Source organism: Megachile rotundata, chromosome 1, assembly GCF_050947335.1.
Source record: "Megachile rotundata isolate GNS110a chromosome 1, iyMegRotu1, whole genome shotgun sequence".
NCBI lineage: Eukaryota > Metazoa > Arthropoda > Insecta > Hymenoptera > Megachilidae > Megachile > Megachile rotundata.
Window position 1 is genome coordinate 20589217 of NC_134983.1, and position 24676 is coordinate 20613892.

General features: G+C 36.5%; 2 protein-coding genes and 1 long non-coding RNA gene across 6 annotated transcripts in view; 1 reads left to right on the forward strand and 2 right to left on the reverse strand.

Moving 5' to 3' along the window:
- PH4alphaEFB (prolyl 4-hydroxylase subunit alpha-1) overlaps positions 1-24676 on the forward strand; it is a 386407-nt gene that overhangs the window by 334111 nt on the left and 27620 nt on the right. The window lies entirely within an intron of this gene.
- LOC143263971 (uncharacterized) overlaps positions 1-24676 on the reverse strand; it is a 72133-nt gene that overhangs the window by 17492 nt on the left and 29965 nt on the right. The gene's annotated exons all lie outside the window — the stretch shown is intronic.
- LOC105663921 (Helicase with zinc finger) lies at positions 16683-20746 on the reverse strand. Its single transcript, XM_012296002.2, has 5 exons — positions 20306-20746; positions 19335-20020; positions 18511-19167; positions 17919-18434; positions 16683-17684 (listed from the first exon to the last, which is right to left on the reverse strand). The coding sequence occupies exons 1-5, from the start codon at positions 20517-20519 to the stop codon at positions 17025-17027; spliced, it is 2733 nt and encodes a 910-aa protein (XP_012151392.2). The 5' UTR covers positions 20520-20746; the 3' UTR covers positions 16683-17024.

Here is a 24676-nt window from a genome sequence, read left to right on the forward strand (position 1 = left end):
CACCTCAGCTATAATTTTCTTAATTCCATACCGACAGTAATTTTTAAAAGAAAAATAAAAAAATTGACGGTGTAAATAAATTAACTTGTAAACACCTCAGCTATAATGTTCTTAATTCCATACCGACAGTAATTTTTAAAAATGCTATCAGCCAACAGCCCTATCCTCAAAAAGTGTTATCAAAAATTAAATATAGTCCACCGGACTAAATATTGCAGTAATTTATAAAATTATCTGCCAACAGTAAAACTACCCTTAAGAAGTGTTATCAAAAATGAAATATAGTCCACCGAATTAAAGAACGTCAAATAACATTTAAAACCTCAAAAAATATAGTAGAATTCAAAGTAGAAATAATCGATAATCATAAGGCTTGTCCCGATAAGAGACGATTCAGCGATACGGCGTCGCGTTTAATTGCTCTTTTCTCCTAAAAGGCAGCCCGTGTATCCTGTTTCCGGCTTTGATAAGGATACGGTTGAAACGAAGATTCGAGGAATCGGTTTCGAGTGTGTTCCCCTTTCGAATAACCGATTTCGCCCCCGAACGAACGAAACTCTGCTACGGAACAAGTATTAATTGCTTCTCGGATCGCGTGCGTAAACGATATCAATTAAAGCAACGAATCACCCGGTTGATAATCGCTTCGTTATTTGTCTCGACCTTCGTCCGCGATCTCTCTCGTTTTTCCTTTTTTTCATCTCTTCGCTGCGCCAATGAAAATGTGCAGATTGTTTCTGAAAGGTCGTTCCAGTCTATTTTGAGGACACTACATCGTGTCACGGTCGAACGTTTTCAATATAAACGATTGAAATGGAATAAAAATCGTTTGAATCGACGATTGATTCTCGAGTGGAGAAAATTTCGAATTTAATAGACAAACTTTAAATTGGATCGGACAATTCTTTGTCACTGTTTATGAATAGAGATGGCTATGTAGCGAGGAAACCTTTGGTTTTGGTACTCGAAGAACTATTTTCACCTGTTGTGCTCGATTATTCTTAAAAGCACTATAGTTGCACCCAGTGTTTATAATTTTCTTATAAAATAACGTTGATTTGAATATATTAGGGGAAAAGTAATCAAAATTTTGTTTGCTGAAATCTTAAATCAACAAAATAATTTCCATCACTTTCTAACGCTTTTTGCCAGCGTAAAGGCAATTGTTCCTTTCTTAAAAAAAGTCCTTCGATTTTTCATAGAAAAACTTTGAAATCATCGAAGAAATTTTGGTTACTTTTCGATTACTAAGGTGTATGCAAAATAATGTGGAAGACTGAATACGTTTTGATGACTACTTTGTTGTATTATCTTGCAATATCTTTCACTTCGATCGACACGTTTTGCCTTGTAGAATGCAGCTGACAGGGACGATCGGCATTTGAAGGAAATTTTGGCAAACGTTACTCGCGCAGAATGGTTGGCACGTGACTCCAATTGCGATTACGCTGTCTGAATGACTGTCAAACACACGTGCATACGCGTGATCGTGAAAGCTTTGTGATTCAACTCCCGTCTACTATTCCTTTTCTACTTTCTTATTATTCGAATATACTTGTACCTCTCCACCTTTACTACTCTGGGCTGCAGCTGTGAAAATTATCAATTCGGAAGCTTGGAAATTTAGGAGTACAAAATTGAACTTGGAACTGAAATTTAAAAATGTAATACTATCAAGATTTCTTCGTAACTCTCAGATTTAGAAATTTCAAACATGAAATTCGGAAACTTTGTTGTAAAGAATATAAAAATGTCAAAAGCACCTTTGAATCGATTTTAACAAGTTAAAAAAGAGCAACATCATGTGCCAGGTTTCAACCCTGTGTCTTAATCCGAAGGGTAATTACAAACAAAATCAATATGAGAATTTTTTTTCTCTGATTTGGAGACGTGCAAAAATTCCGAAAAAATTTGTGGAGATTATAGACAACGCAGAATATCATAATAAAATATTTTTCCACAATTTTTTATTGCGAGTCCTCATCATGTGCCAGGTTTCAACCCTGTGTCTTAATCAAAGGGTAATTACAAACAAACTCAGGATGAGAATTTTTTTTCTCTTATTTGGAGACGTGCAAAAATTCCGAAAAAATTTGTGGAGATTATAGACAACGCAGAATATGATAAAGAATTTTTTCCATAATTTTTCATTGCGAGTTCTCTGTGTGAAAAATAAAAATATACCAAAAGATACAAATTCGAAGAAATGTAAGGACAAGTCCGTGTAAGAGCTCTGTGTAAAAAATAAAAATATACCAAAAGATACGAATTTGAAGAAATGTAAGGACAAGTCCATGTAACAGTCCTGTACGTAAAAAGTAAAAAAATAAAAATTAAAAAAAATTTAAGAACAAGTTCCTCTTATAGAAAAATATTTGTACAGTTATTATTCTTTAATTCTCTCCCCGCATTATTAATTCTCGACAATCCCCGTGTACTAAAAACACAATCTAAAACTGAAAATACGAAGGAGGAAAACCGAGAAAACGATGCGTCGAAAAAGCAGTGCAATTTTTCTGCAAACGTCCATCACTGTTTTCAAGCTGGAAAAACAGTGTTTCCTATAAAAGGTAGCGTGAAAAGAGTAATTTTTGCCCCGTAAACGGAGAGGAGTTTTGTAGCCCTATTTTGGGGAAAATCATGAGATCGGTTGTGTAAGCTGAAAATCGATAAAAAGCGTAAAGCGAAGAGCAACAAGACAGCAGCAAGAAAATGGCGTCATTCTTTTTCTCGCGGAGGCAATTACAGCGTTGTTGGATTAAAAATAGACGGGACAGCTCGAGTCCCGGAAATATTGCAGCTGCACGAACGAGATCGTTGCGGATCCCGGTTTCCACGAGAATTCCAAGATAGAGAACTGCGGTCCAGCCACGTTCTTAACGTTTTTCGGGTCCTCTTATTTCCCCGTTGCCCTGAAAATGGCCAAGGCATCGGTATCGAGTCGGGCAAGGTGCCAAATCACACCCCGGGGAAGATAAAAAGCGGCAGTAAAACGAGAAGGAAGAAAAAGGAAGGCACCACGGATAAGGGTGGCTGCTGAAAGAGGAGTCGGCCCGGCTCGAGAAAGAAGAAATCTTTTTTATATTTCTGCTCGTTCTTTTGTCAAGGCTGAACGAAAATATATATCTCGCTGCGACGTGTCGCGAATACGAGATCTCGGATTATCGAGTGATTCAAAATAGGACCGTTCGATCGTGAACAATTTACGCGTCGAAATACAGGCTGTTGCGCGATTGTTACGTGTCGAATGACTCGATATGAAAATGGAACACGGTTTCACGACAAAATGGCGCTCTCGATACGAAAAACACGACACTTTCTGTTTTATCATCCATAAACTCGATTATGAAAGATAAATTTGAATATCGGTACGAATTACGAGGTTGTCGATAACGAAAGACATTTTCGATTGATTGGGTATTCGTTAAACCCCGCTACGATGAGGGCTATGGACTGGAAATTTAAATATGGCAGACTCTCGTATTTTTAGTACGCGTGAATTTAGGTATAGTTATGATTTTAAGGCTGAATTGAATACCGGTATCTTACCATTTGTTACCAGTATCTTATCACTTAATTTCTCTCGTATTTATAGTACGCTGAATTTAAGTATAATTATGGTTTTCGTAGTTAAGGCTGAATTGAATACCAGTACCTTACCATTAGTAACCGATATCTTACTAAACAAAGAAAATTAAAATATTGTGAGTATTTTATACTCAGTGATCCTTGATTATGCAAAGGATATTTATACCTAAATTTCAAGTTGAAGAGTATTCAAAATTTCAGTAAAATTTGTCACATTTGAACTGTGAATGCGTCCCGAATAAAACTCACGAAAGTACACGTAAGAGTTAATTTTCTTCATCGATTTTCACATTGTAACAAATAATAATTCCATACATCCAGCACTCACGCTAAATAAATTGCAAGGAGCTAAAAAAAGCGAAGGTAGAAAAATAAATATCGAATAATATTTTCAATGACCTGATACGTCTAAAAAGTATGAAACTGCCGTAACTTTATCGGGTAATGATAGAGTTTCGCAATAAACGATTTCACGGCGTGAAATTATATCGAGCTATTTCTAAGAGTATCATCGAATAGTTGGAAATAACCGATAATACGATGGGTCTGCTCGAATCCTGTTTCGGACTCCCGTATCATTGGCTGCTGCGAGAATCCATGAAAATTTACGGACACGCATTTAGTATTTAATGCCGATTCCTATCGCGTTTAATAACCCGTCGTTAAATCTTTCGGTTAATGTCGACCGTTTCAATACGGCGAAACTCGCGTTTTTTATGAAATCGTCATTATTCGCCTGTTGAATGGTATTTTCAGTAAATCTCGCTGTTTTATTGTACACTCTATAGCTTCATAGTTGCTTTTCAATAATGCATGTTCGGGAAAAATTGTTTTTAATCGCTTTGATCAAAATTGATGCTATCAAAATTTGTTAGATTTAACAGGTTTTTCTGTCAAAATTTTGTTAAACATTTCTGCATTTAAATTCAGTTACATTGATAAGTAATGAAAATTTGTTAAAGAATTTAACAAACTCAGTTTCTATATAATTGAGTTTAAAAAAAAATACAATATATAATACAAAAATTTTTTAACGTAATAAAATACCTATCTCCTGATTTATCTTGTGTGTCTTGAAATTAATTGACATCGACTAAGATAGAAAACATAATCTAAATATTTCTTCAGTCACCGTATATCCCAGTCCAAATAAAAATTTGACACGCTAAACGATAATGTACGTTTCATTAAAACCTGATTTGACGTCGAAATAAATTATTTCCGCCGCGTCTGAAAATTCTCATCTCCGCGAGGGATGATTTCATAAATACCTGAATTTTTCAATGCAAATGAATATGCTAATATTTTCTTGATTTATCTCGTACACCAATTAATTAAAAACGAACACGAACGGTTAAACGCAGAGTTGAAACGAGTGTCGGATGATTTTTCCGCAGACGAGTAAATAAAAATAATAAAAGTTCGGTGGGAAAATGGCGAGTAACCGAGAGGGGTGAAAGTGTTAATAAACAAAGAACATCGTTGCGTCTGCCGTTAATTACTTTAGCGAATTACGGACGAGTTGCCGGGTGAAATTAAAATCTGTCAGAGTTTCGTTTAATTTGATTCGGCGATGATCGAATCGGAACGCGACGAAATCGAGCGTATTTATCCGCGGGAGGCTCGACAAATTTTGAGCGTCGGTTTTTCATATTCCAAGAGGGATATATCCCGACAGGTCACGGTACAGGGAAGCTTCTGTGCCTCGATTTAATTGAATTGTTACGCGCTCGCAAAATTGCAACCGAGTGGTTTTCCAGAATCGGTTACAAAACTACCCGACGCGACGCGATACGCTCGCTGTTTCAATTTAATTTCGATATGGACGGTGAATTACAGGTCATGGTCCAAACGAAAACACTAAAAAACGAACTCTGAATCCTCCACTTTGTGTAATTGAAGACACAAGTGCCAGAGACTTTTCTTACGATTTTCTCTTTTAACTTCCTCTTCACGCTCTACTACAATTCTATTGTAATTCTAGAAAAATGGGTCATTTGTAGTAGCCTGTTTTATAAGTGTAGAATAATATTTAATAATTAGAAAAATTAATGAAATTTATTAACAAAGTATGACTGGTTGTAATTAATTAAATGCAACACAAATGGAACTTCACGAATTAACAAATTTTTCACGTCTCTATCTCACAATCTCTCACGAAGCAATGCACTCTTAGCTTTGCTCCCAAAAACATTCGATCGCACCAAAAAGACAATCTTACAATCTTCTAGCAACCTTCATTACATGCAAACTTCAATCATACCATACGCAAGCTTCATTCATATTATGCACCCATGTCGATCATACAATTACATAGTACATACACACACACATACCACATAAGAGTTTTTACTATTTAAGAATCTTTGCAATTTGGAGTTTACTACTATATTGAAAATTCTTCGATGATGAAACTTGGATTGTGCGGAGGGTGGCATCGGGTTATAACTCCGTTAGCAGTGTCGATACAGAAAAATCTCAAAGGAGAAAGATGAATGGCTCAAAGAGTACTATACTCGTGGGATCGAGTCCTCTTTACGAGTGTAGTGTTGTACTCGACAATTGCATCGTATTTTTAAATCGAAGTACATGATTTTTGCAGTCTCCTCTTGCTCTTGGAACTTCTGAAGTATAATTGAACCTAACTCAGACAAAAGGGACAGAGCAGAATAAGAACGATAGGAATGAAACGAAGTACTGAAGCATAACTGAATAAATGAATTAATTTTTAACCTAGACAAATAAAAAAATAATATAAGGACGATTACAATGAAAAGAAGTATTGAAGCATGGCTGAACAAATGTATTAATTTCTAGCCTAGACAAATAAAAAATGTAAAGCAAAAATAATATAAGGACGATTGCAATGAAACGAAGTATTCAAGCATGGTTGAACAAATGTATTAATTTCTAACCTAGACAAATAAAAAAATAATATAAGGACGATTGCAATGAAAAGAAGTATTGAAGCATAGTTGAACAAATGTATTAATTTCTAGCCTAGACAAATAAAAAATGTAAAGCAAAAATAATATAAGGACGATTGCAATGAAACGAAGTATTGAAACATGGTTGAACAAATGTATTAATTTCTAGCCTAGACAAATAAAAAAGACAAAGAAAAAATAATATAAGGACGATTGCAATGAAACGAAGTATTGAAGCATGGTTGAACAAATGTATTAATTTCTAGCCTAGACAAATAAAAAAATAAAGCAAAAATAATATAAGGACGATTGCAATGAAACGAAGTATTGAAGCATGGTTGAACAAATGTATTAATTTCTAACCTAGACAAATAAAAAAATAATATAAGGACGATTGCAATGAAAAGAAGTATTGAAGCATAGTTGAACAAATGTATTAATTTCTAGCCTACACAAATAAAAAAAATAATATAAGTACTGTATAATTGAACAAATTAATTTCTAACTTTCACAAATAAAAAAAAACAGAGCAAAGCTCCTACAAGAACAATAAAAATGAAAAGTACCAAAGTACAAATTCCACAAATGTACTAATTTCTAACTTCGACAAAATAAAAAAGAATGAAGAAGGAAAAAAATGAAAGGTGTTTGCTAGAAGGAATGTGGACAGATGGTAGAGTATTTGGTTCGTCAGGATCGAAATCGACATATCGCAGTTATGCATTCTGTGAATTTTTGAGGGTGGGAGGATCCCTCCCCCGGGGACCGTAACCGTTCGAGCGTGTTTAATTGGAAATTTCGGTGGCGGGAAAAATTTGACGAACACGGCCCTTCGCCGTTCGACGAGATCGATTGCAAATTATTCTCGACACGATACGCGAAGTCAATTCCCCGGCAGGCCGTTGAAATTTTCCGAGGCTTGTAGCGTGCTTTAACACGCGTTCGATTAAACTCGCGGCCTAACGAATCTCGCTGGCAACTGCGTGTCGAACATCGCCCCTCCGCTCGTTCCACGACGCGAAGAACAAAAGCAGAAACAAACTTGTATCGTTCTGTCCCGCGAATACCGATTGATGAGAATCGATCGATCGCTCGGATGATTGATTGATGCGAAAAATATTTCTACATCGTGGAATGTGTTTTATCGATACTGTTACTCGTTGTTACCGCTGTTTTCATCGGATACGATTAACTGAACCTGTACTTTGAAATTAACACTAAACCTACCGACATAGAATGTACACTTACTTTGAAATTAAAAATGAAGTTAAAAAATGAATAAACAAACGACAGAACATAAATTAGTGCACACTAAATCTACCGGCATATAATGTGTACTTAATTTGAAATTAAAAATGAAATTAAAAAAGAAATAAACGAACGACAAAACATAAATTAGTGCACACTAAATCTACCGGCATATAATGTGTACTTAATTTGAAATTAAAAATGAAATTAAAAAAGAAATAAACGAACGACAAAACATAAATTGGTGCACACTAAATCTACCGACATATAATGTGTACTTAATTTGAAATTAAAAATGAAATAAACAAACGACAAAACATAAATTGGTACACACTAAACCTACCGGCATATAATGTGCACTTAATTTGAAATTAAAAATGAAATAAACAAACGACAAAACATAAATTGGTGCACACTAAACCTACCGGCATATAATGTGTACTTAATTTGAAATTAAAAATGAAATTAAAAAAGATATAAACAAACGACAAAACATAAATTGGTGCACACTAAACCTACCGGCATATAATGTGTACTTAATTTGAAATTAAAAATGAAATAAACAAACGACAAAACATAAATTGGTACACACTAAACCTACCGGCATATAATGTGCACTTAATTTGAAATTAAAAATGAAATAAACAAACGACAAAACATAAATTGGTACACACTAAACCTATCGGCATATAATGTGTACTTAATTTGAAATTAAAAAAGAAATAAACAAACGACAAAACATAAATTAGTGCACATATTCATTCTTTATCTTAATGAAAATCAATGGTGATTTCAAGGAATGTATTTTAACAAAATGTGTTTGTTATAGTAAGAAACTTGTGGAGCGGTCATTTGACCGGTTTGGTTGTTTTACTGTTAAAATAGATAAAATAGGTCTTTGACTTTGAATAGGTCAAACAGGTCTGATTAATTGAGTTGCAGATTTTTTATAAGTGTAGGAATTATAGAACAAGTTTAGAAATTAACGGATAAAGTGATCGAAATTCTGATAACGTGAGTAGAGTATAGTACACAAGAACTGCGTAGAATAGCGTCGTTAATAGTATGTAAATCGCGTTACACGGAGAGCTACCTCCTCGATACGTTCTACAAAGACGCCATGAAAGTCTGAAGAAGGGTACCCGAATTACAGTACCAACAAATTCGATAATTTAGCAACGTCAAAAGTTTAGTACTTTAAGAAAATTGAGAATTCGCTAAACATGGAAGACGATAGACCTAAGAATTACAAAAGAAATTTGTACATTTCCTATTAATCTCTATTAACTTCGATGACGCATTTGCACTTTCCTGATAAATCTTACTCGAATATTTAATACGTTTCAATTTAGAGTTCAAGCTATAAGTCCAGCTATAATTTGCAAAGTCTCTGAATACAAAATTGACATAACATTTTAACTTTCTTTGTGATTCTGTCTGACCTGACGAATAAATCAGCAAGCGCCAAAACCATAAAATCGCAGAAGTCACGAAACACGAGTCTGTCAAAGTTGGAAAATGACCGCAAAGGATAAAATACAGGAATGAACATTTGCGGTATTATCGCGGCGATAGTTAGGTGATATAACAGCAAGCTATTAAAGGTTATAATTGTAAAAGTTCGTCGATGAGTTTTCCTCATCGATGAAGGGGTTGGGCTCAAACGACGCGATAACTCGTCTTTCGCGTGATTAACGAGTTAATGGCGATCGAACGAGAAAACGGGGAACGATGAATATGAAAGCCGAGATCCATTCACGATTTTTCCTTGCTCGATTTTCAATTGCTAATGGATGAACGCGTTCACCGAGATATCTTTACGTCGTAATTCCGCCTTGATATGGCTGATCGAACCAATCGACGAGCAATTTGGTATTCCCTTAACGATTTCAAGATAACAGGAACGCTCTTCCGTGTAATTTGCAATTTAAAATTACCCATTACATTAGTCTCTTGTAATCGCTTCCGTTTTAAACGATCTATTAGGTAAACATTTGCTTCTAACAGCTTCCGTTTTCTGCCCTTTCGAGTACGCCCACGGGCGCTCTACTTTTTGCGATAATAGAAATTTTAGAAAAACGCGTTCTTTTCCTGAATTTGTAAATTTTAGTTTTTAAGTGTCAAATGATTTTTTCAGGATTTGTAGTGTTAGGTGTTTTGGAATTTTAGGACTTGGAGATTCGACCATGGAATTTGAAAGTGTGAGGATTTTGAATATGGGAAGTTTAGGAATTTATAGATCTAGTAATTTGAGAAATTTGGAGGTTTGATCGCATTGGAGTTTGGAAATTTGAGGATTTCGAACATTGGAAGTTTTGGAATTTAAGAACTTTGCAACTTGAGGACTTCGAACATTGGAAGTTTTGGAATTTAAGAACTTTGTAATTTGAGGACTTGGAGATTCGATCATACTGGAATTTGGAAATTTGAAGATTTACAACCTTGGAAGCTTTGAAATTAAAAAATTTGGAAACGTAAAACTTTGGAGACTTGGGTACAGCTTGCATATATCATACTTATCGATACCATACTCATAAACAAATACTGCCGATGGCCAGAAAGAAATCAGACGATAATAATTTCGTTAAACTGTCCTATATGAAGCGTAGACCATCCTTACTGCAAATTCTCGAAAGTTTATAAAAGTTAGAAGAAACCTTTAACCCTGTTGGAATCAGGTGTCGATATAATTATTGTCGAGAAGCGTATCTCGAAATAGCCGGGACCGTCTAGGAAAACTTTGTCCTAATTGCATCGCGCTGATCGTTTCGCGAAGACGAATGACGCCCGGAGCGATTCGGCCGTTAATTGAAATCTTTTGGAGGCAGCAGGTTCGAATAGGTGGTCTGCAAAAAGTGGATAACGCGTTCCAGCAAAGTTTCGTCGTGAAAGCACAAGAGAAAGATAAAAAAAAATGGCGGAAGAAACAGGCGAGTTCGAAGTTCGAGGTTGATGGAGGGAAGAGGAGCCGGTCGGGGGCGAGTTAGTTTACCCTGGTCTCGGGCAACTTTAAAGATTAATCGTCGGTTAATTAGGGCTCGTTCGAGGCTAGACGAGGATAATTGTATCAGCCAGCCAGGCATTTCCGAGTTAATACCGAGCTGATATTGGGTAAGCTAGATACGGCGATGACAGGCACAGCTTGATATACATCCCGAGCATTGTTACGAACGCGAGACACATACGGGTAGCTGGTGCATATGATGCACGCGTACGATATCGCTCTTGAGTACCTCAACACGTGACAATTTTCAGATGATTATGCGCGGATGTTTACGCACTTAAAACGTACTGGATGATTGACTGGGACTTTACTACTCTCTTTTAAACAAACAAATGTGATAGAAGAGTAAGTGGTGCTATGATATATTTGTAAGTTGTTTTGTCGTTTCGATGACGGGTCAGGATAATAAATGATTGATATTGGGTTGCATTAAAGAATAGAGTTTGGTGAATACATCGATGCATCAGCGTAAAATCATAATTTAACTGTAAAAGGGACCTGCAAGCGCCACAGAGTGTCTCACAACTGTAGGTTCATGAAATGGAGGGACCTGCTAGGCTCGAAGCTGTCGCTCTTGCGTCTGCGCATGCGCCATCTTCGCGTCTGCGCATGCGTCCGTGTTTTTCCTTAATAATTCAAAAACGAAGCTTCAAACCCCATTTATGCAAAGAGAAATGTTATTCAGAATCATGTCACGTACCTTCAGGGACCTATAGTTGTAAGACACCTTATATTTTATAAATACTATATTGCATTATAAAGTAATGTTTCTTTCTCTTAATCTGATGTTTCATTAGCGAATCGACACTGCCTCGAAGCAGTTCTGTAACAACCATCGTAACACACGGCAGTCGACGCCCTCAATAATAAACAACAACATAAATTGTCAAATATAATTCTTACAAAAGAACATATAATATCGTGGCTTTTTTCATTTTACAAAGAGCAGTAACCTGTCTCAGTTCACAGAACAAAAACATGTAGAATATATTAATAATATTCTGCAACGATGAAACGTTTATTATTATTTGTTACCAGGTCGATATTTATGAATTTATGATGTATCGATGTTCGCAAACCGTACATAAGCCGTGTAATCTATAAAATGCACAGCCGACAAATTACATAATATGTGCAAACCTTGGTATATCATTAATGCATAAATATCCACACTCGTTTCGTTACTACTCCAATTATAATTAATTATCAGTATTATTTTGTAAATTTACTTCGCAAATAACCAAAGTTATCATTAATTTATCGATTAATCATTAAACTCGTAAATTATGTCCGAGCATATTCATTCGCAATAAAAATGTATTTCTATTAACATGATCTAATGTATCTATTAGCATGATTCGATGCATTAGCATGATAATTTCTATGTTCGCTTTAACTTAATTTCAACTAATGAAATTTCTAGCTTTAATTCATAAATCCTTATACTTGCAATATAAATTCTCTGCCCTATATTGTAATAAAAATATATGACCTATTAGTATAACTTCTACAGTGTAGTTAATTTAAGTTCTAAATTAGTAATGAAATTTCATTAGTAACTAATGAAATTCTTCGATGGAGAGATATATATTATTTATACAAAATCCTGAACTTTTATTATAGAAACTGGAGAGAGAATATTCCAAGAATAATTAATTAATAATTGCGAACGAAATTTCATTAGTAATAAATTATTAATTAATTATTCTTGGAATATTCTCTCCCCAGTTTCTATAATAAAAGTTCAATGTTAAATAATATATGTCTACATCGAAGAATTTCGATACCAGCAAACGATACGTGTTTGAGGTACAGCTTACATATCCGCGGATTTCCACATATGTGCACATGTATAATCGTAATTTCATCGTCTCGACGACACGCTGCCCGGATTCCACTTGCTTCGAGATATTGTCTCGCACTGTGTCAGCATGTTGTTACCCGCACCGTGGCCCCGATAAAATTATGTTAGCGACTAGTTATAGCAACGGCGACGATAGCACAGATAATACTAATTTGTCGTGACGCCACTTCTCTTGATAGCCAGTTTCACTTAATAGCTAGCGATAACTAACACTTTGCTTTCCTTTAACGCTTTCATTGCTCGCGACTGCTGCAAATAATTTGCACAATCTATAACGATACACAAACAATTTATGACGATGTGCAAACAATTTATAACAACTATGTCTAACGATAAGTTATGTGGATCAGTTTTTTGCCTGATCTAGATTTAACAGTCTTCTAAATACTTAAAATGCTATAAGCTTAACATTAATGGTTCAGAAATTTTCATGAAAATGCTTTCATACAGATTTTAGAATTACTTCAAATAATTCAGTGATCGAAATTTCAAAGCGAAGATACAAATAAGAAATAAAAAATAATGTGTATTCAAAAAATAATTTACTCCAATAAACTTGATGACATTGATAATAGTTTGAGATAGTATTTTATTTCAAATAAAACGCTCCAGTTTAAAAATCATTCGTCAGTTCGAAAAATGTGATGCAGCAGCGAAAACGTTTCCATTCGCGGAAATTGTTCTTGCTTTTAAAATATTTCTATTTTATCGGAGAATGGTGCGGGAAGACTACTCGAAATGATTTCCAGCTCTAAAAGCTTTTCTGTCCGGGTTTCATGATACGCGCGATCTGCAAATGATTACGTCATCGGAGATTTTCAATCCGTTCGGACGAACGTATATAGACGCGTGTTGCAGCGCAACGCATCTTTCACGGAACAGAAATCACGAGAAGGCAGTGCAGCTGCGGGCGTACAATATATCGCGTCCCGTTTTCTCCGATATAAATATGGATGGAACGTAATGTCGCCGATATAACTCTCCGCCTACAATCAGAAGAAGGATGTACGGTTGAAAACGTTAATGCAACCTTGTAATATCTTTGCGTTTTACTTCGATATTAAAACGACCGAGATATTAGTTCCAGTAGCATCTACGTCAAATAAGGAGTACTGCAAGTATTACAAGGAATTACTACCTACGTCTACCTCGCATCGTAAATACGTGTTTTTGCTCCACCTACGAGGTAGTGAATACTGCTTTAGTCACTGTACACTCTTTCATTCGGGGCAAAGTTAATTAAAATTTTTTTTAATTGGGAGAAGTTAATTTTTGTAGAAATATTTTTTAAAAACCTTTTACGTAGATATGTAGATGTATATTTTTTGCTACGGTATATCTTTTGCTTTCAACATTTTTTACTGCCTTTCGTTGTTTACTATGAGCAGTGTAAGTGGGTTTTAACAAAAGGAGTGATTCTTCGTTTGAAGTAAAGAACAAACACCAACGAATTATATTCCTAAGAATATAACAGATAGATCTACTGAACAATTATACAAAATTTCATCAAAAATGTATCAGTGTCTATAAGTTAGCAAGGTAAACGTATGTCTTTCAAAATATCAAAGAGTCTGTAACAGAATAAACGCCGTTTAACTAAACACGTTGTTGAGGCAAAAATTCTTAAACACCGTAAAATGTCTAAGCTAAGTGTAATTAAAGCTGAACATCTTTTTAATTAAAATACCAAAGAGTGTTAAGTGAAAGGCAGCAACGGAATTCAATTTAACAGCAGGTCAAAAGCAGCAGAAATTACGCTGAAAATTCGTTGGTTTACGAAAGGTTTCGCAGAAATTCCCGAACTGCGAAAAATATGCGTGCGGATACATTCTATCGGAGGTAACGTTACGAAGGGAAATTAAAAAATTGCTATGTCGCGATCACGGAAGTATCTACTATAAATTCCGTGCGCTTGGTCGACTTGTCGTTCCGAGATGTTGGAGTCAAGCAAGAATATTGCTCGAATTCCGTCGATGCCCTCGGCGATACCGTCCTTGTTAGTAGAAAATTGGGTTTAACTTCGAATGCATATTCCCTTGCACCCCTGATTCTTATCGGAGGACTTCCACTTTACCTTCCCTTCTTTTCTTCGCATTTTGCTTTCAGCGCCTGGTATCGCGTACAAATTGTTTCGTGTTCGACCAATTTCGAACCGTGTTCTAGATATTAAACGTTGTGAAGTCTGATGCGGTTCTCATGTCTTATCAATTCGAACTTCAAAACCTATCATACATTACTACTTTAACATTTTACAAGTACAATGGATTATAACCAATTACAATGAACAATGAACAATTTTGAAACGTTTGTGAAGACCGATACAGTTGGATGACATAAATGTATCTCAAAATGGCGCTTATGATATATCAATTTGAAGCTCAAAACCTATTGTAAATAACTACTTTAACATTTCATAGATAAAATGGATAAAAACCAATTACAATGAACAATGATCAAGTTTGAAACGTTTGTGAAGACTGATACAGTTGGATGACATAAATGTATCTCAAAATGGCGCTTATGATATATCAATTTGAAGCTCAAAATCTATTGTAAATAACTACTTTAACATTTCATAGATAAAATGGATAATAACCAATTACAATGAACAATGATCAAGTTTGAAACGTTTGTGAAGACTGATACAGTTGGATGACATAAATGTATCTCAAAATGGCGCTTATGATATATCAATTTGAAGCTCAAAACCTATTGTAAATAACTGCTTTAACATTTCATAGATAAAATGGATAAAAACCAATTACAATGAACAATGATCAAGTTTGAAACGTTTGTGAAGACTGATACAGTTGGACGACATAAATGTATCTCAAAATGGCGCTTATGATATATGAATTTAAAGCTCAAAACCTATTGTAAATAACTACTTTAACATTTCATAGATAAAATGGATAATAACCAATTACAATGAACAATGACCAATTTTGAAACCTTTATAAAGCCTGATACAATTCGATGACATAAAAGTATCCCAAAATGGCACTTATGTTATATCAATTTGAAGCTCAAAACCTATTACAAATAACTACTTTAACATTTCATAAATAAAATGACTAATATCCAATTATAAACAACTAATTTCGAAGTACATAAAGTCTAACATAACATAATGATACAAAATATAAGCCTACATATCAATAACCACATACCAACATAAAAATTAAAAAACAAGCTTACAAATATACCATCTTTGGTCCAATTAAACGCCTAACATTCTCAAGCTATTTTCCCGAGCCACTCATTGAACCGATCGGGCAATATCCGCAAGATTTTCCCGTTTAATTTGCGCGAAATGCAAGACCGTTGAATCGAATGGAAAGTGTTGCCTTTGTTTCGAAGACGACCGTTCGTAATACTCGCGAGAGTGGTCCTTAATTATCAAAATAAAAGCGGACGAGGTTGCTTTGTTCGTTGCCGCGTCGGCCACATTCATTCGACGCGCGAAACTGAAGTCGGCCGCGTTTTTTCAAAAGAATCGCTCGAGCACTTTTCGCTTTTCACGTGGCTCTTCAGCTATTCGAGAGTCGTTCGTGACCATTTGACTCCTCCAGCTGCGAACGCGAACCGCAAACACCAGGCAGACGCGTTCCTTTTATTTCCGGGCTTTCGTACAAATAGCGACGAGAAATAATAACGCGTCTTTATTACGGCGCGAATAAATATCAACGCGAGGTAAAAAATGCTGCTATTCAATTCGACGCTTGCGGAACCGGGTTGTAAATTATACATACAATTAGTATTGTGGGTTGGGTAACGGTGAAACTGGAGCGAGTCAAATTGCGTGATAATTTATAGATTTTTAGTCAGAGGAATCTTGGAATTAATTTGATGGATGGAGAAATATGATGGATACGAACGGATTAATCGAGGCTTGTAGAATTGATCGATTATGAAATACGTTCCCCTCGGCTGAAATGCTTATTGATAGAATTTCGTGAAGATTCGGGAAGTTTTAGAGATTGGAAATTGGAACAAAGAAAAAAAATATGAAGAACTACAGGATTCGTGAAGTAGATAAACAACACTATCGTTCTGCTTGGTGGAAGAAAATATATTTACGTATGTATTTATGTATATACAAATTGATCGATTATCACAAAATCCTGCCTGTACAACGAAGAGTATAAATGTTCATGAAAGAAAACTTGAATTCCCTTTCAGTATAGTCACTGATTCGTTCCGATTAAAAATAAATGCTAAAACAGATCTCGAAAAAAAAGAAGAAAATCAGAGTATGCTCTACGACGAACACCAACTTTCGAGTGGGCAACTAACCAGCCCGGAGTACTAGTTACAACAATTAAATCCATCCAAAGTTATTCGAAAGTAGGAAACATCCCGATGTTTAAAAATCGACGCGTAAAAATTCAGTTCAATTTCGACTGGAACTATCGACGATACCGTGTGGCGTATCGGTGTAGTGAAAGACCGGATATATCATCGGTACCGGCACGTACTCGACCAGGGAGAAATTGTTCCTGGGGACAAACTCCTGCGCCAACGGGTTCAACGGCGTGGCCAGCGGGAGTTCGGGAATCTGGCTGAGATGATACTTGAGTGTTTCTTGGTCCGTGCCGTGGATATCGGCAATTTCCAGATACCTCTGCCAAAGCTTTCGACAGGAACCGATCGTTAAGAGGGCAATCGGGTCGCCGACCACCGCGACCAAACATTTGGCCCGCGTTATGGCCGTATTTAACAGCCTCGGATTCGTTAAGAATCCATAGTCCTTCACGTTTCTCTCCGCCGAATATCTGCACGAGTTTCTGGTCCGAACGATGCTGATAAACACCGCGGTGAACTGTTTTCCTTGAACGTTCAATACCCTCTCGACCGACACGTCGAATAGCTTGCGTTTCCGTAGCTCCACTCGTATCCTTTGCACCTGTTCCGCGTAATAAGACAGAACACCGATCGATCCCTCGCCGTATGGTCCCCAGCAATCTACAGGCCAGCTGCTTTTCAGTTCCAACACACGATTTACTATCTCGTGTGCCTCCATCACGTGCACGAATCCTGTTGAGTACACGCCCTGTCGAAGAACAAACAAGAAATTACCCCGAAGCGGAGATATCTCCAAGTTAATACGAGCTCGAGTTGGATACAACAAACTCTCGTATTACAGATAAACTCCGTTTGCAAGTTGGGAGTTTGAACAATTGAAAGTACCAAAGTTTAGAAAATTGCTGTAGACCGACAAAAAGAAAATTTGCAATTTAAAAATAACCAACATCGAAATCAAACATTCTTCGTATCGAAAACGTACCTGTAGTTCCTCTCCCTGAACTGCGTAGAAGGTCAGCGGCTTCAGTACAGGATGCTTCATCAATAAATTGTTACCGGGCTTCACCACCCCCTCGTAAAACATCTCGGATGTATACTTGATGATGTCTCCATGGGCACGGTAGTTCTGACAAAGATGTATCCTACATGGATGCGTTGGCGGATACATGCCATAGATCCTCTCGAGTAAGGTGACCCCTAGGCCCCGTTCGTTCGCCAAATCGCTATAAATTTCTGGCGCTAGTTGCATCTGATCACCAGCCAGAATTAGACGGGTCTGAGGTGTGGCTAACGACAGTGGTATCAGAACCTCGCATTCTAAAGCCTGGGCTGCCTCGTCTATCACTATATGCGTGAACGACAAGTTTAGGCACGTTAATGAACTGGATGTGGTCAGAGTGGTCACGATCAGTCCGCAATCTTGAAGGTCCTTCTCGGTAGGATCACGGAAAGTACCGTTATCTTGCATCAAGGTGTACTCTTGGACCACTGGATGTACCTGAAATAGCGCAATGAAACCAAAAAAGGAATACTTCAACGGAGATGACGAGTTTCGTCTCCTTTGAGAAACGTACCGTGTTTCTGGCTCGACCTTTGTAATAAATTCTGACGGGTCTTAATCGTGGATACTTTTCCATTTTGTACCAACCGTCGAAGAATTCTTTGACGTACAGATCGGCTGCGCTATTGCTATGGGTACAAAGCAGAATCTTGTATTCAGAACTACTGGTGAGCAGGACTCTTAGGGCCTGAGCAATGGTAAACGTTTTTCCTGTTCCAAATGGTCCAAGTAACAAAATCGGTGGTAAAGAAATCTCTATAGGGGCTGTTATGATCGCTAGAGCTCTTTTTTGTTCCGTATTAAATAAACGATTCTTCATAGTGGCATCTGGCAAAGTTATACCATCGATCTCTTTTATCTCCTTATGAGCTTTGCATAAAAAAACTAGACCTACATCGGGCAAGCTATCTACAGCTTTGTGCCACTCGCAGGAAGGCAAACGATTCAGTACAAATTGCAATTGCACTTCCAGATCTGTATTCGCCACCAAGTGTAACGTGTCTACACACATTTTGGACAGTCTTACGTACACAGTTTGCGTACACTTGTCTTCTATGTGTGCTTCGAATATTATATTCGAGTTACGGCTCTTGAAAAGTACTCTATTGCAACCTCTCAGGAACAGTCTTCCGCTTTTTGTATCTTCTGTGATACTGCGGCTTAGTGGTAACTGTGATAAAAATTTATCATACATTTTGCGTTGTATAATTTTCAAACAAGCATGCTATAGTTATAGGAGTATACTAACAAGCTAATGCTAAACGTATGCTATCTTTCAAAATTAGTAGAGTAATAGAGAAATAAAAAGAAGCGTATAATAGCTAAAAAGATTCGCACCTGAGCAAAGAGCTCACCAGGCGGTGCGTATTTGACGGTGGTAGATGCATCACCCGAAGAAGCCAAAATATAATGGCAAAGAAGCCGCATATACGTGCTTTCATTGTATCTGGCAATTTGTTCGTGTCTAGCTAATTCTTCCACCGTGATTAATTCGTGAAGACGACCTCTATAATTTTCTGGTGTCAAGCAATCGTCCGTAAGGGATTGTTGAGTTAAAAAGAAATTGTTTCTATCCGGGTACGGATATATCATAGCTAATTTATCTTCTCTGGGATCTTTTGGTGGCACAAACGGTGATTTAAAGCGACAAATTAACGTCGTTTCGTTTATCCATGTTTTTGGATTCTGTGAAAACTGATAGTTCGTGGCTTTATGAATTCTTGAAAAGTCTTCGACCGGTAAACAATCCACGCATATCCTTTGAAGTATTACAGGATATTCCCCAAAGTAAAAAATAATGTTCTGACGATAAGTACCATACTGATTGGCAACAAAACAGATTTTGACGTAATACTGTACTTTGCTGCTTTTGTTTCTTTTCGTATTCATTGCATCTAACTCTGTACTACACCATTCTTGACCATTTGTCACTCCAATTTCATTGGTATTATATAAAACCGACTTCAAAGCAAAATTTTTACGATTCTCGTCCAAAGTTAATGCTACTTGTTGTAATTGTTTACCTAGACAAATGTAACAAGTTCTATTATATTCATTGTCTTACATCAATAAACTACTATAACTTGCTTTGCGTGTAAAGAAATTTCAAGTAAAACATTGTAGTAAACAAATGTTGTGATTTAAATTAATCATTCAAAGATTGTTCCAATAAAGTATCATTTATTGTCTTTAAGTATTAATTACTGGTCGTTAGATTTTCACTGTGTTCCTGCGTATCAATCTTGCAAACAATAATGAACAATTTTGACGAGTACAAATGTAAACAATCAAAAAACAATGGCACTTACCACGCGCCAGAATGTGAAAATTCCAACAATAAATGACATGACAACTCGTCGATCGACAACAGAGATTGTTGTCGGGAACAATTAACACGTCCTCCGATTCCTTGCAAACGATAACTTTCTCAGGATTTTTCGACTTAACCCAATCGCGATGGACCTTTTCGGCGATGCTGGGAAACTTAGTCTCTCCATTGAGCCTAAGCGAACAGTTAGCCATGATGGCCGCTTGAAATTCTGAATATATCCCGAAATTCGAACACTCGTTACCGTATTACGACACAAACGCAGCTTTACATTTTATCGATAGGATGTAATTCGATCCTAACCCAGACATAACAAACGCACAAATTTCATCACGCATTTTCGCGGTAGCATCATTCCACGACGAGTACAACGCTTTCGACTACTGACAGGTCAGTGTTCACTCTGCGCGGACGCAGTGTGAACGGTGTTGAAACACGGCGCGCGCCATCTTGTGAGGGTCGTGGTATTTTAATGATTTCTGTACTGCGACTTTATCGACGTTGGATAGCAGGAAACGGAAGATCATTTAGTTTTGATATGAATTGAAAATTATATTTAAAGAAAATGTTTGATATATAGATTAATCATAAAATAAGTTTATTTGTCGGTATATAACGTAATATTATTGTTTGAAGTTTTCGAGATTAATTTCTTTTTATAAGACTATAAAAAATTACTCAGATCGTAATTGCAAATGTAAGTTTGTCTCTAGAGAAAGAATAAATTCGATTTAGTTTGATGGTAAGAAGACACTCGGAACTCCTTTACGTCTGGAACGCTTATCAGGCAAACTGGAGAAACGTCAGTGAAATCAGATTAGAAAAACGCATTAGAGACATCGCGGCAGAATGGAAGAGACGAGGTGAAAAACACAGACGAAGGCGAAATAAACAAGCGGTGAAAAACGATCGAAGCTGATGCGAAACGGCCTCTTCTGCCGGCACGCAATCTCGTGGAAATTCCAAAGAAGATTCTCATGTAAATCGCGCTACGTTATCGAACCACCGGAAGTGGCTAAATGACGATCGCCATTATCCATGCGGTCTGGCGAAGGGTTTTCGAGAGCAACAGACAGAAAGGGCGAAAGAGAGAGAGGTGGATGAACAGTGGTGTAGAATGGTTGAAGAGTCTGAACGCGAAGGGGGTGAAATGCAGAACCAGAGGAGTGGAATCGGTGGTTAGCCCCGGTGGGTTGAAAGCTTTCGAATCGACCATTTCGTGCGTTGCTCCAGGTATTCCCCTTGGATACCAGGCTATTCCATTTACCTCGACGCCCGGCCGCGAGAAAGAAAAGAGGATGGAAAAAAATAGCGGCAAATCTGGCAGTCACGAGAGCTGACCAGTTTGCAACGCGCACTCGGGGTAAACTGTTTGTCCGTTTTCGAACTTTTCCTACCCCAAGGGAAATCTAATGCGACGTTCGACGACCTGTCGCATTTGTTCCGAGGATATTCGAGGGACGCGTGTAAAATGGGGAACCAGGTGGGCTGTTTCGAGCCAACAACGTGCCATGACTCTTTCGGTGTTATGGTACAGAGAGAACGAGTTAATACGTTGTTTCGACGTTTGCAGCTATCTCTGTCGTACGTTAGGAAAACAAAATTTCCTCTCGATTTTTAAAGAGGTTTAAAAACGATCGTAATTGTTCACCGTTGTTTCGACGCATTATTTTATTGTTCACATTTCATTCGAATAGTATCACGAAACTCGCGTTAACGAGGTCGACTCTCGAAAGATTATTAAAAGCAAGCCTCTTTTCAACCTCCCTTGAATAAATCTACATCGCGTTGTTCCCGTTGGAGCCTCGACGGTAACAAACCGGAAGAGAACAAAATACCGAAACAAAACCCCCGAACAACAGCCTGGATATTTATCCTTTTCAAGACATTTCCGCCACGAAAAAGCCCTCCAGGTAACGCCGAACGATAAAAATCATCCTGCAGGTAACCTATTCTTGAAAGAACACACCAAAAAAAAGAGAACAAGGAGAACTTGGCCCGTCCTTATGAGGAAAATTTCCTATTTACCTCGTTACGTTTTACGGATCGCCGGAAGTTCGTGAACAGCCAGAGCGACAAGGGTTGATGAGCATCTCGGTCGACGATAAATTTATCCGTGGCTCGCGATTAAAATGACGAAGCGACCGGGTAATGAAGGTCTCGATAAAAATGTTCCCAGAAAGTGATCTTCGTCTTGCTGACATTTTTTTCTATGCCAGAATAAAGATAAAATTTCCTGCTTATCGGTGGACGTGAAACCTCGGCGTTTATCTTTGATAGATTTGGGGAGTTGTAATTCAGATTCTTTTTAGTGTAATGCAAATGTAATATTGTTATAATATTATTATAATATAATAATACATAATTGCAAATGTAAAATATAACAGCAACATGAATATAATTTAATATAAATATAATACGAATATGATGCATTATTATTATAATATGATAATACACAACATAACTGCAAATGTAAAATGTAATAGCAACATGAATATAATTTAATATAAATATAATACAAATTATGATGCATTATTCTTATAATATGATAATACAAAATATAACTGCAAATGTAAAATGTAATAGCAACATGAATATAATTTAATATAAATATAATACAAATATGATGCATTATTATTATAATATGATAATACACAATATAACTGCAAATGTAAAATATAACAGCAACATGAATATAATTTAATACAAATATAATATAAATATGATGCATTATTCTTATAATATGATAGTACATAACATAACTTCAAATGTAAAACATAACAGCAACATGAATATAATTTAATATAAATATAATATAAATATGATGCATTATTCTTATAATATGATAATACATAACATAACTGCAAATGTAAAATATAACAGCAACATGAATATAATTTAATATAAATATAATACAAATATGATCCAGACATTATATAATGAAATACAAATATATAACACAAGAAACATAATATAATACATATGTGATGCAAAAATAATGTAATAGAATGAAAATATAATACAAACGTTATACAAATTTAATAATATAAATGAAGTTCATAGATTTGAAAATTTGAAAACTTGAGAATACTAGAAGCTTTAAAGTTTGTAAATTTCAGAGATTGTCAACATAAAAATTAAAAAATTTAAAAGTTGCCAACATAGAAATTTGAAAATTTAAGAATTTAATAAAATAGAGATTTGAGAGTTACCCCGAAAAATTATAACCTGAAAAAATTTGTTTACGCAGTGCTGGCAATTTGCCATAAGTCAGAGTATTTTCCTTGTAAGAAAGCAAGAGAAGGAAAGAAACAGTTGGATCGGTGGGTGGTTTATATCGGTAATTAAAATCTGTCGCGTACGGCGGTATTGGGTTGGGCAGGAAAAACAAAATAAGGGTGTCAGATGGGCGAAGAGCGTCCAGCGTGATCGAAAACGGGGATAGCAAGGATCGAGGGAAAACGTTGAAATCGCGCTAACGAGAGGATTCGTTATTGAACGGAGCCGGAATATAAAGAACTGTCGTTATCGCGCCTCCAACGTGTTCCCTCGGGCGCGATGCAAATGTGCACGATACGGACGTGTACTCGGGGCTTGGTCACTTTTTTAATCGAGTCTGCACTGTTCCGTGTCGCGCGTTTTCATCCACCTCGTCCCATCGACGGCTTACGTATCAGTCAATTATTAGGAAACGTTTTTTGCGCCTCTATCAGTTGTTTCACGCGCTCGGGATGGATGTTCCTTTTGCTGATCCAAATACGTACCGATATAATGAATTTATGAAATTTTCGTATTTATATTCAAATGAAGTTTTGTTCATTTCGTGTTTACTTCGATCTTATGTTTATATTCAGTTCGAATCAAGTCAATTTCATATTTCGATTTTAATTTATATTCGATTCATATGAAATTTCGTTGAGGAATTTTCAGTATTTGGAAATTTAGGTGTACATGATGTTTATTTAGATGTATTTGGAAATTTAGATGTACATGATGTATATTTAGACGCATTTGCAAATTTACACGTACACGAATTATTTATTATTTGAAAAGTTGAAAGCTTGAAACTTTGAAAATTCATAAAGTATGTATATCGAGTAAATAGTATCCCGGAGAAGTTAATCGGAACTCATTAAGAGCAAACGAGGCTGATGCTCAGGAGAGTTGTCCGAATCTAATTGTTTCCACTTGCGGGGTCGAGTGGACCCGAATTGCGGCTGCAGGATGTAAGCCAGCCACGATTCGTCGCAGCTGCGAATGTCAGGTGAACGGACAAAGTCAAGCGCACCTGGCTCGTTTATTCGGCTAATTTATACGACACCTCGTCACTTACGGTGACTAACAGCGGTCC